This window comes from Eurytemora carolleeae, unplaced genomic scaffold, assembly GCF_000591075.1.
Source record: "Eurytemora carolleeae unplaced genomic scaffold, Eaff_2.0 scaffold1371, whole genome shotgun sequence".
Classification (NCBI taxonomy): Eukaryota; Metazoa; Arthropoda; class Copepoda; order Calanoida; family Temoridae; genus Eurytemora; species Eurytemora carolleeae.
In genome coordinates, this window is record NW_019397262.1 from 58,117 (window position 1) to 69,787 (window position 11,671).

The following is an 11,671-nucleotide window of genomic DNA, read 5'->3' on the forward strand; positions in this document are numbered from 1 at the left end:
TTGCGAAAATAAATAAAAAGCTATGAATATGCGGGAACAGTTTTAAAGAGTTCCATATAATCATTTAATTAAAAAACTAAATATCTGCAACATTCCATTATCAGAAAGTGAAGAATACGACATTTGATGAATTCTTTCGATGTATTCGTTATTAAGGGTTTCACTGTACCTTTTTTGCTGATTACCGGAGATGTGAATGATTTCGTTCAGAGTTTGTCATTTTCGTAGTTTCATTTAAAAATTAAAATTTAAGCAAAATTCTTCATGGTATTTTTTAAAGCAAAAAATGGCAGACCATATTTTGGAAATGGCAAGACTATTTTTCATTCAAATTTTTTTTAATGAACTTGTATAAAGAGTAAAAAGTGGTCGTTTAAAATTTTTTAAAGTAACATTTTTTATTAGTTTCTGTTATACCTTTGTAAATGTGCACTAAGCAGTTTCGGAGACATATCAGTTTAAATTGTTACAAATTCCAACATTTTTACGTTCTACTATAAGATTCACCAAAGACGACTTTTAATCCTCTTTTTATGTTTATGTTGATACGCATTGAGACCCATAAAGCTGAAGAAAAGAAAGACATGGATGTTTTTATTTTGGTCTTTTTACACAGCGCTCATTTTACTATTTTAAATCAAAATTTAAATGTAGTAGTAGTCCTTCTATTTTACAGTTTTATGGGTCTACCTGTATTAGAATGAATGTTAAGTGTAAGGATGCTAAACCTGGAACTAGAAGTTGGCCGACACAGCTACAGCTTCTTCCTGGGTATACACACTAGTACTGAGGTCAATATGTATCTTTCTCTCTCTCCTCAGTACAGTACCTTACTGACTGACTCACTCACATATACATAGAAATTATTGAAGATTTTAAGGTAGAACAAGATGTTTAAAGAGTTAATTCATATATTTAAGGAAACATTTTTTAAATTAACGAAAATTTTACACAAATTTCATTTCATACATAATTTTCATCGATCTATGATAAAGGTATAAATCATATAAATAATCTCTAGGTTATAACTTTTTAAAATTAAAAAAGGGATTTGATCTATAAATCACACATTCACTTTTCAACTTTTTAAAAATTTGTGTTCATAAGATAGTTATATCAACAGGGCAAAAATATAAAACAGAGTCGGTTCTTAAACTGACTGTTAGCGTTATTTAAACTGACCCTCCATGCCAAGATGGTAATGTCCGATACTCAACGATACCAAGAAAAGCAAAATTAGATTTCATTGTTTATAATTTTGAAAACTGATCCTTTTGAATGTTCGTTTCTCTTCAAAAATAAAATTGCACAATACAAAAGGTGGAAAACATTAAGAAATTATCAGAATTAAACACTTTTAAACCTAAAAAAATGCACAGAGGGTCCTTTGAAATGACGAGTGCAGTCCTTTTAACTCAATTGTTTTCTAATGCTGATTAAATTGTCTTAAACACACTGTGAAAATAATTTTTTAATTAAAACCTAAACAATTTGAAAAATTTGAGCTTCTGAAATTTAGCTAATATGAACGTACTTGCACATTACGCAAAAAGGGGTTATAGATTTAGCTATTTTTTAGTAGGACAATTTATCCTTTTCCCTTCACATAAAATTTTTAATTTTTTCAAACATGTAGTTGAGAAAATTTTGCAGTTTGTTGGAATGTTTTGAGAAAATTAAATAAACTTTTAAAGGTATGAAAAAAGGAAATATAAAAGTTAAGGAACTATTTTTTCAAAGCTTTAAAAACTTTAAGCTCTTTAATTTTTTTGTAAAATCTCTCGTCAATTACATAATTTGTAACAATTATTGATTCAGTATCAATCCTAATTATTTTTATAGATAATGTTAGTACAGTGATAACCAAAAAACAGCACATAATTGTTGCATTTTCTTTCAATTCAAAAGGCTGCCAAGGATTTTTATTTTTTAATTTTTGACTAGCTATTTTTAGAGAGAGCGCAGTCGACAATCCATCAGTTTGATTTAGGTTATCTCTTTTTGAGGATATAAGCAAAGTATTTTCAAGTTGACTGTTTTGGTGTTTATTTCAGAAACAAAAAAATCTAAAAGATTTGTTTAATTTTTAGTTTCAGTTTTCTTGAAGTTTCTTGAATTTAAATTGTCGACACTTCTTCGATCCTGTTAATTCAAACAAAATGCAGAGACCCACCTAAACAAGAAAATTATAAATGTCGTCTTTTTAATCCAGTTCTTGAAAGTCGTTATTGTAAGCAAACCTCTATTAAATTTATGGATCGGTTTTAAAATGTGTGTTCCACAAAACTCGATGATTGTTTACAGATTTGAATAACAACAATTCTTATAGAAATCAACTTCATTTCGACACAATTTGTAGAATCACCCAAAAAGGACGACATTTCAAAGACGACCTAAAAATCTTAAGGTTAATTTTCGGGTTAAACTAAGTCTTCTGTCTTATAGTATCGTAATGTATTTTTAATAATGTGAATTCTATGTAGGTAAAATCATCTCTGAAGTCTAATCTTTAGTGGGTCAAAATGTCTTCTATTTTATTTCATACCTTGCATTGAGGTAGAAATAGAGTGGCTTGAGGGAGGGAATACGAGGGAAGCTGCCTGCGAGGGGGTCAGGGATGGGTGTGAGGGAAGGTGAGGAAGGGAGCTGATGGAGGAGGGAGAAGAGGATCGGAGGAATCCAGAATCTGAACTTCCTAAATAAAAATTATGTTAAAGGGATGGTTCCCTAACATCTGGTATCTGATTTTCTAAATGATTGAACAATCTGGCCCTAATTGGAACCTAATTAAATGGTTAGAGTGATTTTTTTGTTAATCTAAGTTTTGAAATAATGTGTTCGATGTATTTTCAAAGATATAAAAAAAAAAGTTGAACGTTACTTACAACTATTAAAGATCAACTATGTTGTATCTTAATTTTCAGGTTATAAGCCGTAAGTGCACTCTGAGTCTCTGAATACTTCACTGAAACTATGTTACAGGAAGACGATATTTAAGTATTCTAATGTGTATTTGATACTGTTCTCAAACAAATAATTTAACTGTGCTTTGAAATAAACTTATTTAATGGTTCTGTGATTTTGTTGCACGTTTATTGGACTATTTCAAATTCAAGTTTGGGTCTAAAAGTCGTTTTCTTATTCCACAGTTGTGTGGGTATTACTTTAGCGCTGTACAATTTTATAACGTGTAAAAATGTAAACTTACCAATCTGTTTAATATGATGGGATTGCAAGAAGAGAGGAACCGGGTGAGGAGGGAGGCTTCTACTTGCTCCGGCAAGGTTGGCTGCCTGAAATATTTTTCGTTTATATCATTACAATACAGAGGACATTCTATTTTAGCTTTGCTTTCAAGTAAGCTTTTTTACTTAGATTATCTTAGTTTATTTTTCTCTCCTGAATAAAAAAACTGAATGCAACAGTTTTCAGAATTTTATTGATATAAACGTCTTTAGGTCTCAAATTATAAATCGCCCACCCGTGCATTCCAACATGATCAAATTAACAGTAAAATCATGACCCAGCTAATCAAAAGAGAACAAATTGGCACACCTAAAAAACGTTGTCCAACATGAGGATCGAGGACCCGACAAGTGACAATTCTAACCCGCATGTTTGTCTTTTGTAAAACAACTATATTGAAATAATATTTTAAAATTTCATTACCTCCATATCAGCAGCAAGTTGCCTTTTCCATTTGTTTCTACGGTTTTGGAACCAGATTTTAACCTAAACATAATCTTCTTGTTATCAACATCGCTTTATTGACAATATTCATTATTCACATTACAATCTCCACAATAAAGTGTAAGATACGTCATTTCAAAGAGAGGCAAGCATTGAATACACGGTTTAAAAGTAAAGCTGTAGGTATTAGAACTTTTTAAGTTTTCAGTTCAATAAAAAATACGCCCACGGCGTCATATCAATTGTGCCTTGCAGATCCGGCCAATCAGAAGAGACTAGGGCTTTTATAATTTATCAATCTGCAAATTGCCGGCCAACTTAATGAAAAAGCGGCTGAGTCATGTGTTTATAAAACACAGCATGTTGTGCTGTAGAAAAAAGCTTATTGATCTAACAATTATGTCATTTTATACTACTATTTTACAGGGCTATTGTTATCTCTGGAGGGCTAACAGTGTGTCAGTACCTGAGTTTCAGTAAGATGAAGAGAGGAAGCAAGACTAGCTCTCTCAGAACTTGACAGATATCGTTTAATATCAAAGGTGGACTCCAGCTGGAAAACCTTAACAAATCTGATTTAACCCCAATAAATGTCAAAATGGCTGAACAGATCGCTTGACAGTAGACGAATTCTGATGAGAAGAATTTCATAGAATAAGCATTTAAAAATTTAAATTAAAAGTTTGCTCTCTGTATTTTAGATTAGCACAATCTTAGGAACTAACTCAGGAGTTACGATCACTGTGGAAAAGGCTCTGGCTTCATCAGTATGTAAAACATATATTCCTTACTTGACTTCTGGAGAATACTGTTCTAGTTTTCTTTTTCCTTCTCCTCTCATCATCATCTCCTTTATCATCATCATCATCAGACATATCCTCCTTTCGGTCCTTTTCCTTTAAATAAATAAGACGATCATAATCAACTCCTTCTTCATCGTCGAAAAATACTAACAATCCACCACTAATTTTTATGTAAAATATAGTGTAAACAATAAATATGTAACTTTCCTTATCCTTTCCTTTCCTTTTCCTATTATTTATATTTTTATATTTTTTAGAATTGGGGGGAAATATTCCCACAACCTCTACTTTTAGAGGTTTTTAAATATTTTCTCCTGAAACACATTTTTTTGTATGTTTTTATTATATTTCATAAATAAATAATTTTTTACTTTACTTTACATCATCATCAACATCGATCAGACATCTTATCTTTTCTTTCCATATTCTTTAAATAAATAATAATAAAACAAGATCGATGTTAGGTACTTTCCCAAAGGTTTTTCCCCAAGCGGCAACTTCACCAGAGTGTTTCCCAAAGTGGAAACTTCCCAAAATGTGCAATTTCCCAAGCGGTAACTTTCCAAGTATGTCCTAGCCGCTAGGACTGGGCAGGTCTCGACTTTTTTTATATCGTTCCATCCCGTTCTAGAACAAGGGCCTTCAGCTAGATTGTTAGCTGTTCTCGTTCCTTTACTTTCAATCATTCCATTCTTGTTCCGTTCTGTTTCTCATGGCCGTAAATATACTTTAAATTATATATTTTAAATATATATTTTAAAGTCCTAAAATCCTTAATATGTACGATATACAGAAGTTAAACTGAAACCTGCTCTGTAGTCTGTTGTCAGTTTAGCAGAGGCCTGGGAAGGGGGGGGGGGGGCGGGTTAAGAGTGGGAGGAGGGGTGAGTGCCGAGGGGGTGGGTTCAGGTGATCAAATAAAAAATCTTTCAATTATTTCTGGATGATTTAGAACTCATTCCTGATTTAAAATGCGTTCTCGACTTAGAACGCCTACCTGATTCTAAACGTTCTTTTCAAAAATTCCCGTTCCATTCTGTTCCTTTAAAAATCGTTCCGACATTTTTAAGAACGCGTTCTATGCGTTCGTTCTTTTTTCGGAACGATGGGATCGTTTTTGATCGTTACGTTCGCTCTTGTGAAAGTACGATTGTTCCCCAGGAACCACGCCCAGCCCTACAGTAGCCGCAGCGATCAGCCCCCTAGCCTGTCCTAGTTTAAATTGCCTTTGGTAAAGTACCTAACGTCACCTTTAAATTTTGTTCGAAGAAAATTGATGGAAACATACCTATTGTCATGTTAGAATTAGTTATATTAATTTATGCAGCAAAGAAAAGGAAGGATATTTTTAGATTCGATCTCTTAATAAAAAAAAAACCTGTTTTACAGTCTGCACGAGTTTTCCAGGTAAAGCCAGTACTAAATGGTACTGATGTAAATCAGAAATGTAACTCTTTGAATGAAGGGTTACTTGAAATTGTACGTTAACAACCTCTTTTAATATAAATGCAATGGTAGAGCTATACCTGATGTAAAGAAGGGAGGGGGCGGGGAAGCCCGCCCATATAGGCAGGTCTTGGAGATTGTAAAGAATGCACTCCTCCTAATCCAACAATTCTCTGAACTAACGGAAGATCCAACCGGTTTCTAAACAATAACAAGATTAAATCATTTTTAAAACAATAACAAGATAAAACAGGTTTCTAAACAATAACAAGATCAAGTTGGTTTTTTAACAACATCAAGATCAAATAGGTTTCCAAACAATAACAAGATCGAACCGGTTTCTACCAAAATTGTGATCAAACCGATTTCTTAAAAAAAACAAGATCTAGAAAGATGATGACTACTTAATTATATTTTTATCTGTTTTGCAAGGGGAGAAAGGCAGGCAGCCATAAGCCACAACATTTTCCCTTTCATGCCACATAGTATAGCTTTTTTGTCTTCCGGCAGCCATGAGCAACAACCGTATGGTCTTCGATGCCACTGCATTTGAGTATTCCGGAAGTTATTATGTTTGTAAATACTAAATTTAGTACATTGAAGTTTTGATTTTCAAAAATCCAGCGACGTCATGCAAAATATATATATATAAAAAACTTTATATTTAAGATTTGAATTAATTCCTTTTAATGTAAACTGCTAAACTTTCTTCCCCCCCCCAAAAAAAAAAAAATTCCATTTTTCCTCTAAAATGTCTTATTTTTGAAAACATTATGAACAATAAGAATTATGCACCATAACATACTCTAAAAGCGCGCCCATAACCGAAAATTTGCGCAATTTACCGAGAAAATTGTAAAATAGAACTTTTTTTGAGGAAATCTGTATCGCTCAGATAATGACAGTTAACACTGTCATTTTTATCATCTTATCTTACTCTTTGGACTACCCAAAACATTTGCCTCGGTGCCTACAATGTGTAAAATGATGTAAAATTTTCTTTGCATAATGTAAAGCAGTTTATAAACTAAAGACACAATTCATTGATCTTTAATAAACTTTGACGTAATGCGGCAGGATTTTTAAAAAATACAATTTAAATGCTATAAATTTATCATAGAAAAACGTAATAACTGCCGGAATACTCAAATTCTGTGGCATGGAAGACAGTACGGTTGTGCCTTATGGCTGCCGGAAGACAAAAAAGATAATATGTGGCATGGAAGGGGAAAATGTTGTGGCTTACAACAGCCTGCTTCCCCCCCCCCTCGTCTTGCTAAGGTTTTAAAGAATGAGGTATACCTGTATACCTGCCTTGTGTTGAGGTATAGAAGGATGCAGACTACTGTATACCTGCCTTGTGTTGAGGTATAGAAGGATGCAGACTACTGTATACCTGTCTTGATGAGGTATAGTAGGATGCAGACTACTGTATACCTGTCTTGATGAGGTATAGTAGGATGCAGACTACTGTATACCTGCCTTGTGTTGAGGTATAGAAGGATGCAGACTACTGTATACCTGTCTTGATGAGGTATAGTAGGATGCAGACTACTGTATACCTGTCTTGATGAGGTATAGTAGGATGCAGACTAATGTATACCTGTCTTGATGAGGTATAGTAGGATGCAGACTACTGTATACCTGTCTTGATGAGGTATACTAGGATGCAGACTACTGTATACCTGTCTTGATGAGGTATAGTAGGATGCAGACTACTGTATACCTGTCTTGATGAGGTATACTAGGATGCAGACTACTGTATACCTGTCTTGATGAGGTATAGAAGGATGAAGACTACTGTATAAACTAGAAAGTAGGAAGGGTCGACTATCAAACAAGTTTCCATAAGGAGAATACGGTGTACCGTTCCTGTAAAAAATTATAATTTGAATTTCAACTATTCAAAAATCCTAAAAATATCACTACTGAATTATCAAACACATTTTTTAAAAAAACGTTTTTAGTCTCTGAGTTTTAAAATTTTTCACAAATTACTAATTTCGACATTTTTCCGGACACAACTTTTTAATTTCGACCATTGATAAACCTTCCCTAGGGATAAGTGAGTTGCATCTAAAATTTATGGCTCAATCGGTTCATCCGTTTTACGTTTATTGGATACTATAACAAACAAACAGACAGACACCCAGACAAGTTAAGTATTATATATATTTAAGCTATAGAAAGAGACTCAACATTCCCTCACAAACTCAAATTTTATATTCTTTAAATCTTCGCAGCATAATGTCATAGATTTTAGAAATTAGTTCGAATAGATTCATATAGTCAGAGATATATAAACTAAAGGTTTAGCTTATCAGGTTGCAAAGATACTGGGGTAAAACATTTTAGAATAAGTGGCAAGTGTTCACTTCCTAAACTTTTCATATAGGAAACTATATTAATTTAAATTAAATAAAAAAATGTTTTCCAATTTTGTAACTGAAAATAGATTAAGACACCAACTCCTTTTTGAATGAAATGTACAAGGGGGGAGAAGAAGGGGTGGGCTAGAGAGGGGTGAGGACTAGAACGGGGAGGGGAGGGTAAATATGTAATATTATACATCATTTCCGTATTAAGAGAAAGATAATAGTTAAAAATACAGACCTACAATTCATATATTCTGAAAATATAGAAAATATTTAACATTAAACAAAATAAATTTTTTTTATACAAAACTAGCTTTGTCTAAAACACTGGAACCTTAGTTTTGTCTGGAATATAAGTCAGTCATCTCATCTTAGAATTTGTTTTATCCCAAACTAAGAACATTTCCGTGGGTTTACTGATTTCGACATTGTTTTGGTAGCAAGAAATGCGCAAATTTCTTTTCCAGAGATAAAATAAAAAGAAACAGTTATCCAAAAACAAAGACATTATTATCTAATTAATAGTTGATCAGAGAACGCTTCTAAGGGTACCGTTGTGATTCTGACATGTCATTTATCAATGGACGTGGGGCAAATTAAATTACGTTCACGATCGTTCATTTTTAATACAGATTTATCTTCCTATGCCATGTATTTTATGACTGACACTATATCTGCGATTATTTCTGTAGAATATTAATAAAACAATAAACTAACAATTTATTTGGAACCGGATATAAGTATTAAAGATGGTCAATCCGTCATTTCCGGTTTCAAAATCCTTCGTTTCCGGCAGAAGCCAACATAGAAAAATTATGCATGACGGCTATATGTACGTCTCGTAACAATTAAGAATAAATCAAAGCCAGTTGAGTCCTTGTCCCAGGATAAGGTGTAAATTTCAAACTCAATTATGACTGCTAAGCATCATTTGTTTGCCTTTTAAAAACTTATTTTGTCGGCGGATGATTGAGTTTTTGCCACAAACTCTGATTTTCTAATCCTTATATCTTTGTAACCCAATGTCGTAGACCTTAGATATTTCAAACTATTAATACTTATAGATAAAATAATCTAAGTTTGAAATATCAAAGGTTTGCACCATCAGATTGCAAAGATATTGGGAACAGAAGATTTGAGTTTGTGGCAAAAACTCAACACCTTTCATGATTTTTCGAAAATTTGACGACCCTACGGCCTACATATATAACTGCCGTGATTAGGTGCTTAATGACATAAGTGTCAGCGCTCGGGCCTTGGTTTTTACCGTTTCACTTAAACATTTGTGTGACCATGAATATGCAACATTAAACTGTAACGAGCTTGTTTCTAGCTTCAGCTTAAAAAGAATAAATTTGGCAAAATCCTGATGCAAGAGCAAGTAAGAATCCAAGAAGACCACTTCTTACCTTACAAGTGTTATGAGTATTTAACAAAATTGAAAGAAGAAGGAGGGGGTAATAGCCCCCACCCCTCCTCCTTGCAGGAGAAGAGAAAACTCACCAATTTGTGACTAGAGGTCTGGCAATCCTCAGTTCGTTCTCTTGATCTCGATCCTCTATATCCTCGTGATCATCAGCAACCTCCAGCCTCTTCACAGCCTCCCTGACAATCCAATAATTCATTTCAATTTAGCATGTTCTTTTTCAATTTTCTTTCTCAATATTTTAATTAAAGATCATGTAAGTTTTGAAAAGGAATTAAATCGTTGTCACAAACTCAAATTTCCTAATCCTTATAACTTTCAAACTTTAATTATTAATAGAATTAATAGTTTGAAATGTCAAATGAAACGACATTGGGTTGAAGAGATATAGAGATTAGAAAATCAGAGTTTGTGCAAAGGCTTAATTTCGTTTGATTTAACTTTTAGTTATTTTTTTTCAATTGCATCTTACACTGCAAATTTTGTTCTGAATGGGCATTTTACTTTGCAGATAATTCGACTTAAAGACCCTGCATTTAAAGAGGGTTTCCTTTAAATCTTTTTATGATACATTTCTGATTGATTTTACAATGTCCTTCATTGATTCTGTTTTAAAAAGAAATCAGAACACTATAGTTTGAGTAGAAGTAAATATTTCCATCTACTGTTATATCGCCGATTAAAGGATTTATCTCTAATTGGAATGAGCTAGATAGAAAGATAGATGATACCGCCAAACTATTTCTATTGGTTCAGAATAGACATCAAAATTCAAACACATGACTGAACCCTGATTGGATCAGGCGCTAATGGACTCGGCATACTGGAGTGCTAGAAAGAAACTCAACAAACAGAGAAACTCAATTTTGTTAAAGATAAGCAATGGATATCTTAATCATTTTTGACCAGACAAAGCTTTTTGGTGTACCTTTGTGAATAGATTATGCATCTCTACAAATGGCGATACTTTTAAAATTACGTCTACAGTCCCTTGAAAAAAATACAATTTTTTTTAATTTGCAAATTACGAAATATTTAGTAGGGCTTTTTATTCAAAACAGCCACAACGGCGGCCATAAATACAAACTTAATTATCTTTTCCCCTGTAAACAATTGCCTATGCAATAAAACCATTTAGGGGATTTTTTGTACCCAAGTTAACATAATGATAGATTCTAAAATTTTATTATTGAATTCCTTGCTGAGAGTATACTCTGTATAGAAAACTTGAGAAGGTTGGCATTCATACTTGGAGACGTAATATGTAGTGTGTAAGAAGAATAATGCAGTAATAAATATATACATATAACTGTCAAACATTAACCGTGTTCAGCAATAACCTATCGTAATAAACATTAGAAAATGTTCTGAACTTGTTTAAGAATATATATATAGCTTGTTAGAGAAGGAGAATGCTATACCGTGTTAACCTAACATTAACAAAACCTTAATCCGATTATGTTTCATACAGTTTCCAGTAAACAATATATCTTGCTCTACAGTGTAACACAGCCATGCTTGGTTTATAATGTAAGGTGTCCTAAAACAGTGTTTAAACCCAGCAAGGGTGTATATTTTTTGGGGAGGGAATGATTTTAGAGAAAATATACGCCCATAACACCCAGCATATGAGACAAAGTTTGGTTAAAAAACAAACAAAAAAAAACCGGATAATTTTTCGAATTATATTCCTCTGCGCTTTAAAAACAAAAAAAATCAGTGCATTATTTCCAACCGAAAACTTATATTTTTATTTTGCCGGATAATGGAGAAGTGTTTACAAAATTAAAATCAATGTAATTTTTTTTAAACTGAGAAGTTTAAATAATTGATAAATATAAATATTATCAATTTGCATAATATTGAAGTGTTGTACGGCTTCTTGTTTATATTCTTGTTTAACCCTTTAAGCCCTTTAATCCGGGACCATT

General features: G+C 32.8%; 1 protein-coding gene across 1 annotated transcript; it reads right to left on the reverse strand.

Annotated features, from left to right (window-relative positions):
• Positions 1–1,813: 1,813 nt before the first annotated feature.
• Positions 1,814–10,993, reverse strand: LOC111713104 (homeobox protein Dlx2a). Its single transcript, XM_023487901.1, has 10 exons — positions 10,938–10,993; positions 9,818–9,919; positions 7,707–7,811; positions 6,020–6,140; positions 4,482–4,586; positions 4,157–4,252; positions 3,670–3,732; positions 3,209–3,293; positions 2,546–2,695; positions 1,814–2,173 (listed from the first exon to the last, which is right to left on the reverse strand). Exons 1-10 carry the CDS (start codon positions 10,985–10,987, stop codon positions 2,151–2,153), a joined length of 900 nt encoding a protein of 299 aa, XP_023343669.1. The 5' UTR covers positions 10,988–10,993; the 3' UTR covers positions 1,814–2,150.
• Between the last annotated feature and the right edge of the window lie 678 nt (positions 10,994–11,671).

What these genes read in the sequence shown, in the direction of transcription:
- LOC111713104 (XM_023487901.1), bottom strand. Translation starts at nt 10,987, where the DNA reads ATGAATGCCAACCTTCTCAAGTTTTCTATACAGAGTATACTCTCAGCA. An exon ending in CAGTATTCTCCAGAAGTCAA is followed by an intron (nt 4,253 to 4,481) that starts GTAAGGAATATA and finishes AGATTTGTTAAG; the next exon opens with GTTTTCCAGCTGGAGTCCAC. An exon ending in TTCATCTTACTGAAACTCAG is followed by an intron (nt 3,733 to 4,156) that starts GTACTGACACAC and finishes GATTATGTTTAG; the next exon opens with GTTAAAATCTGGTTCCAAAA.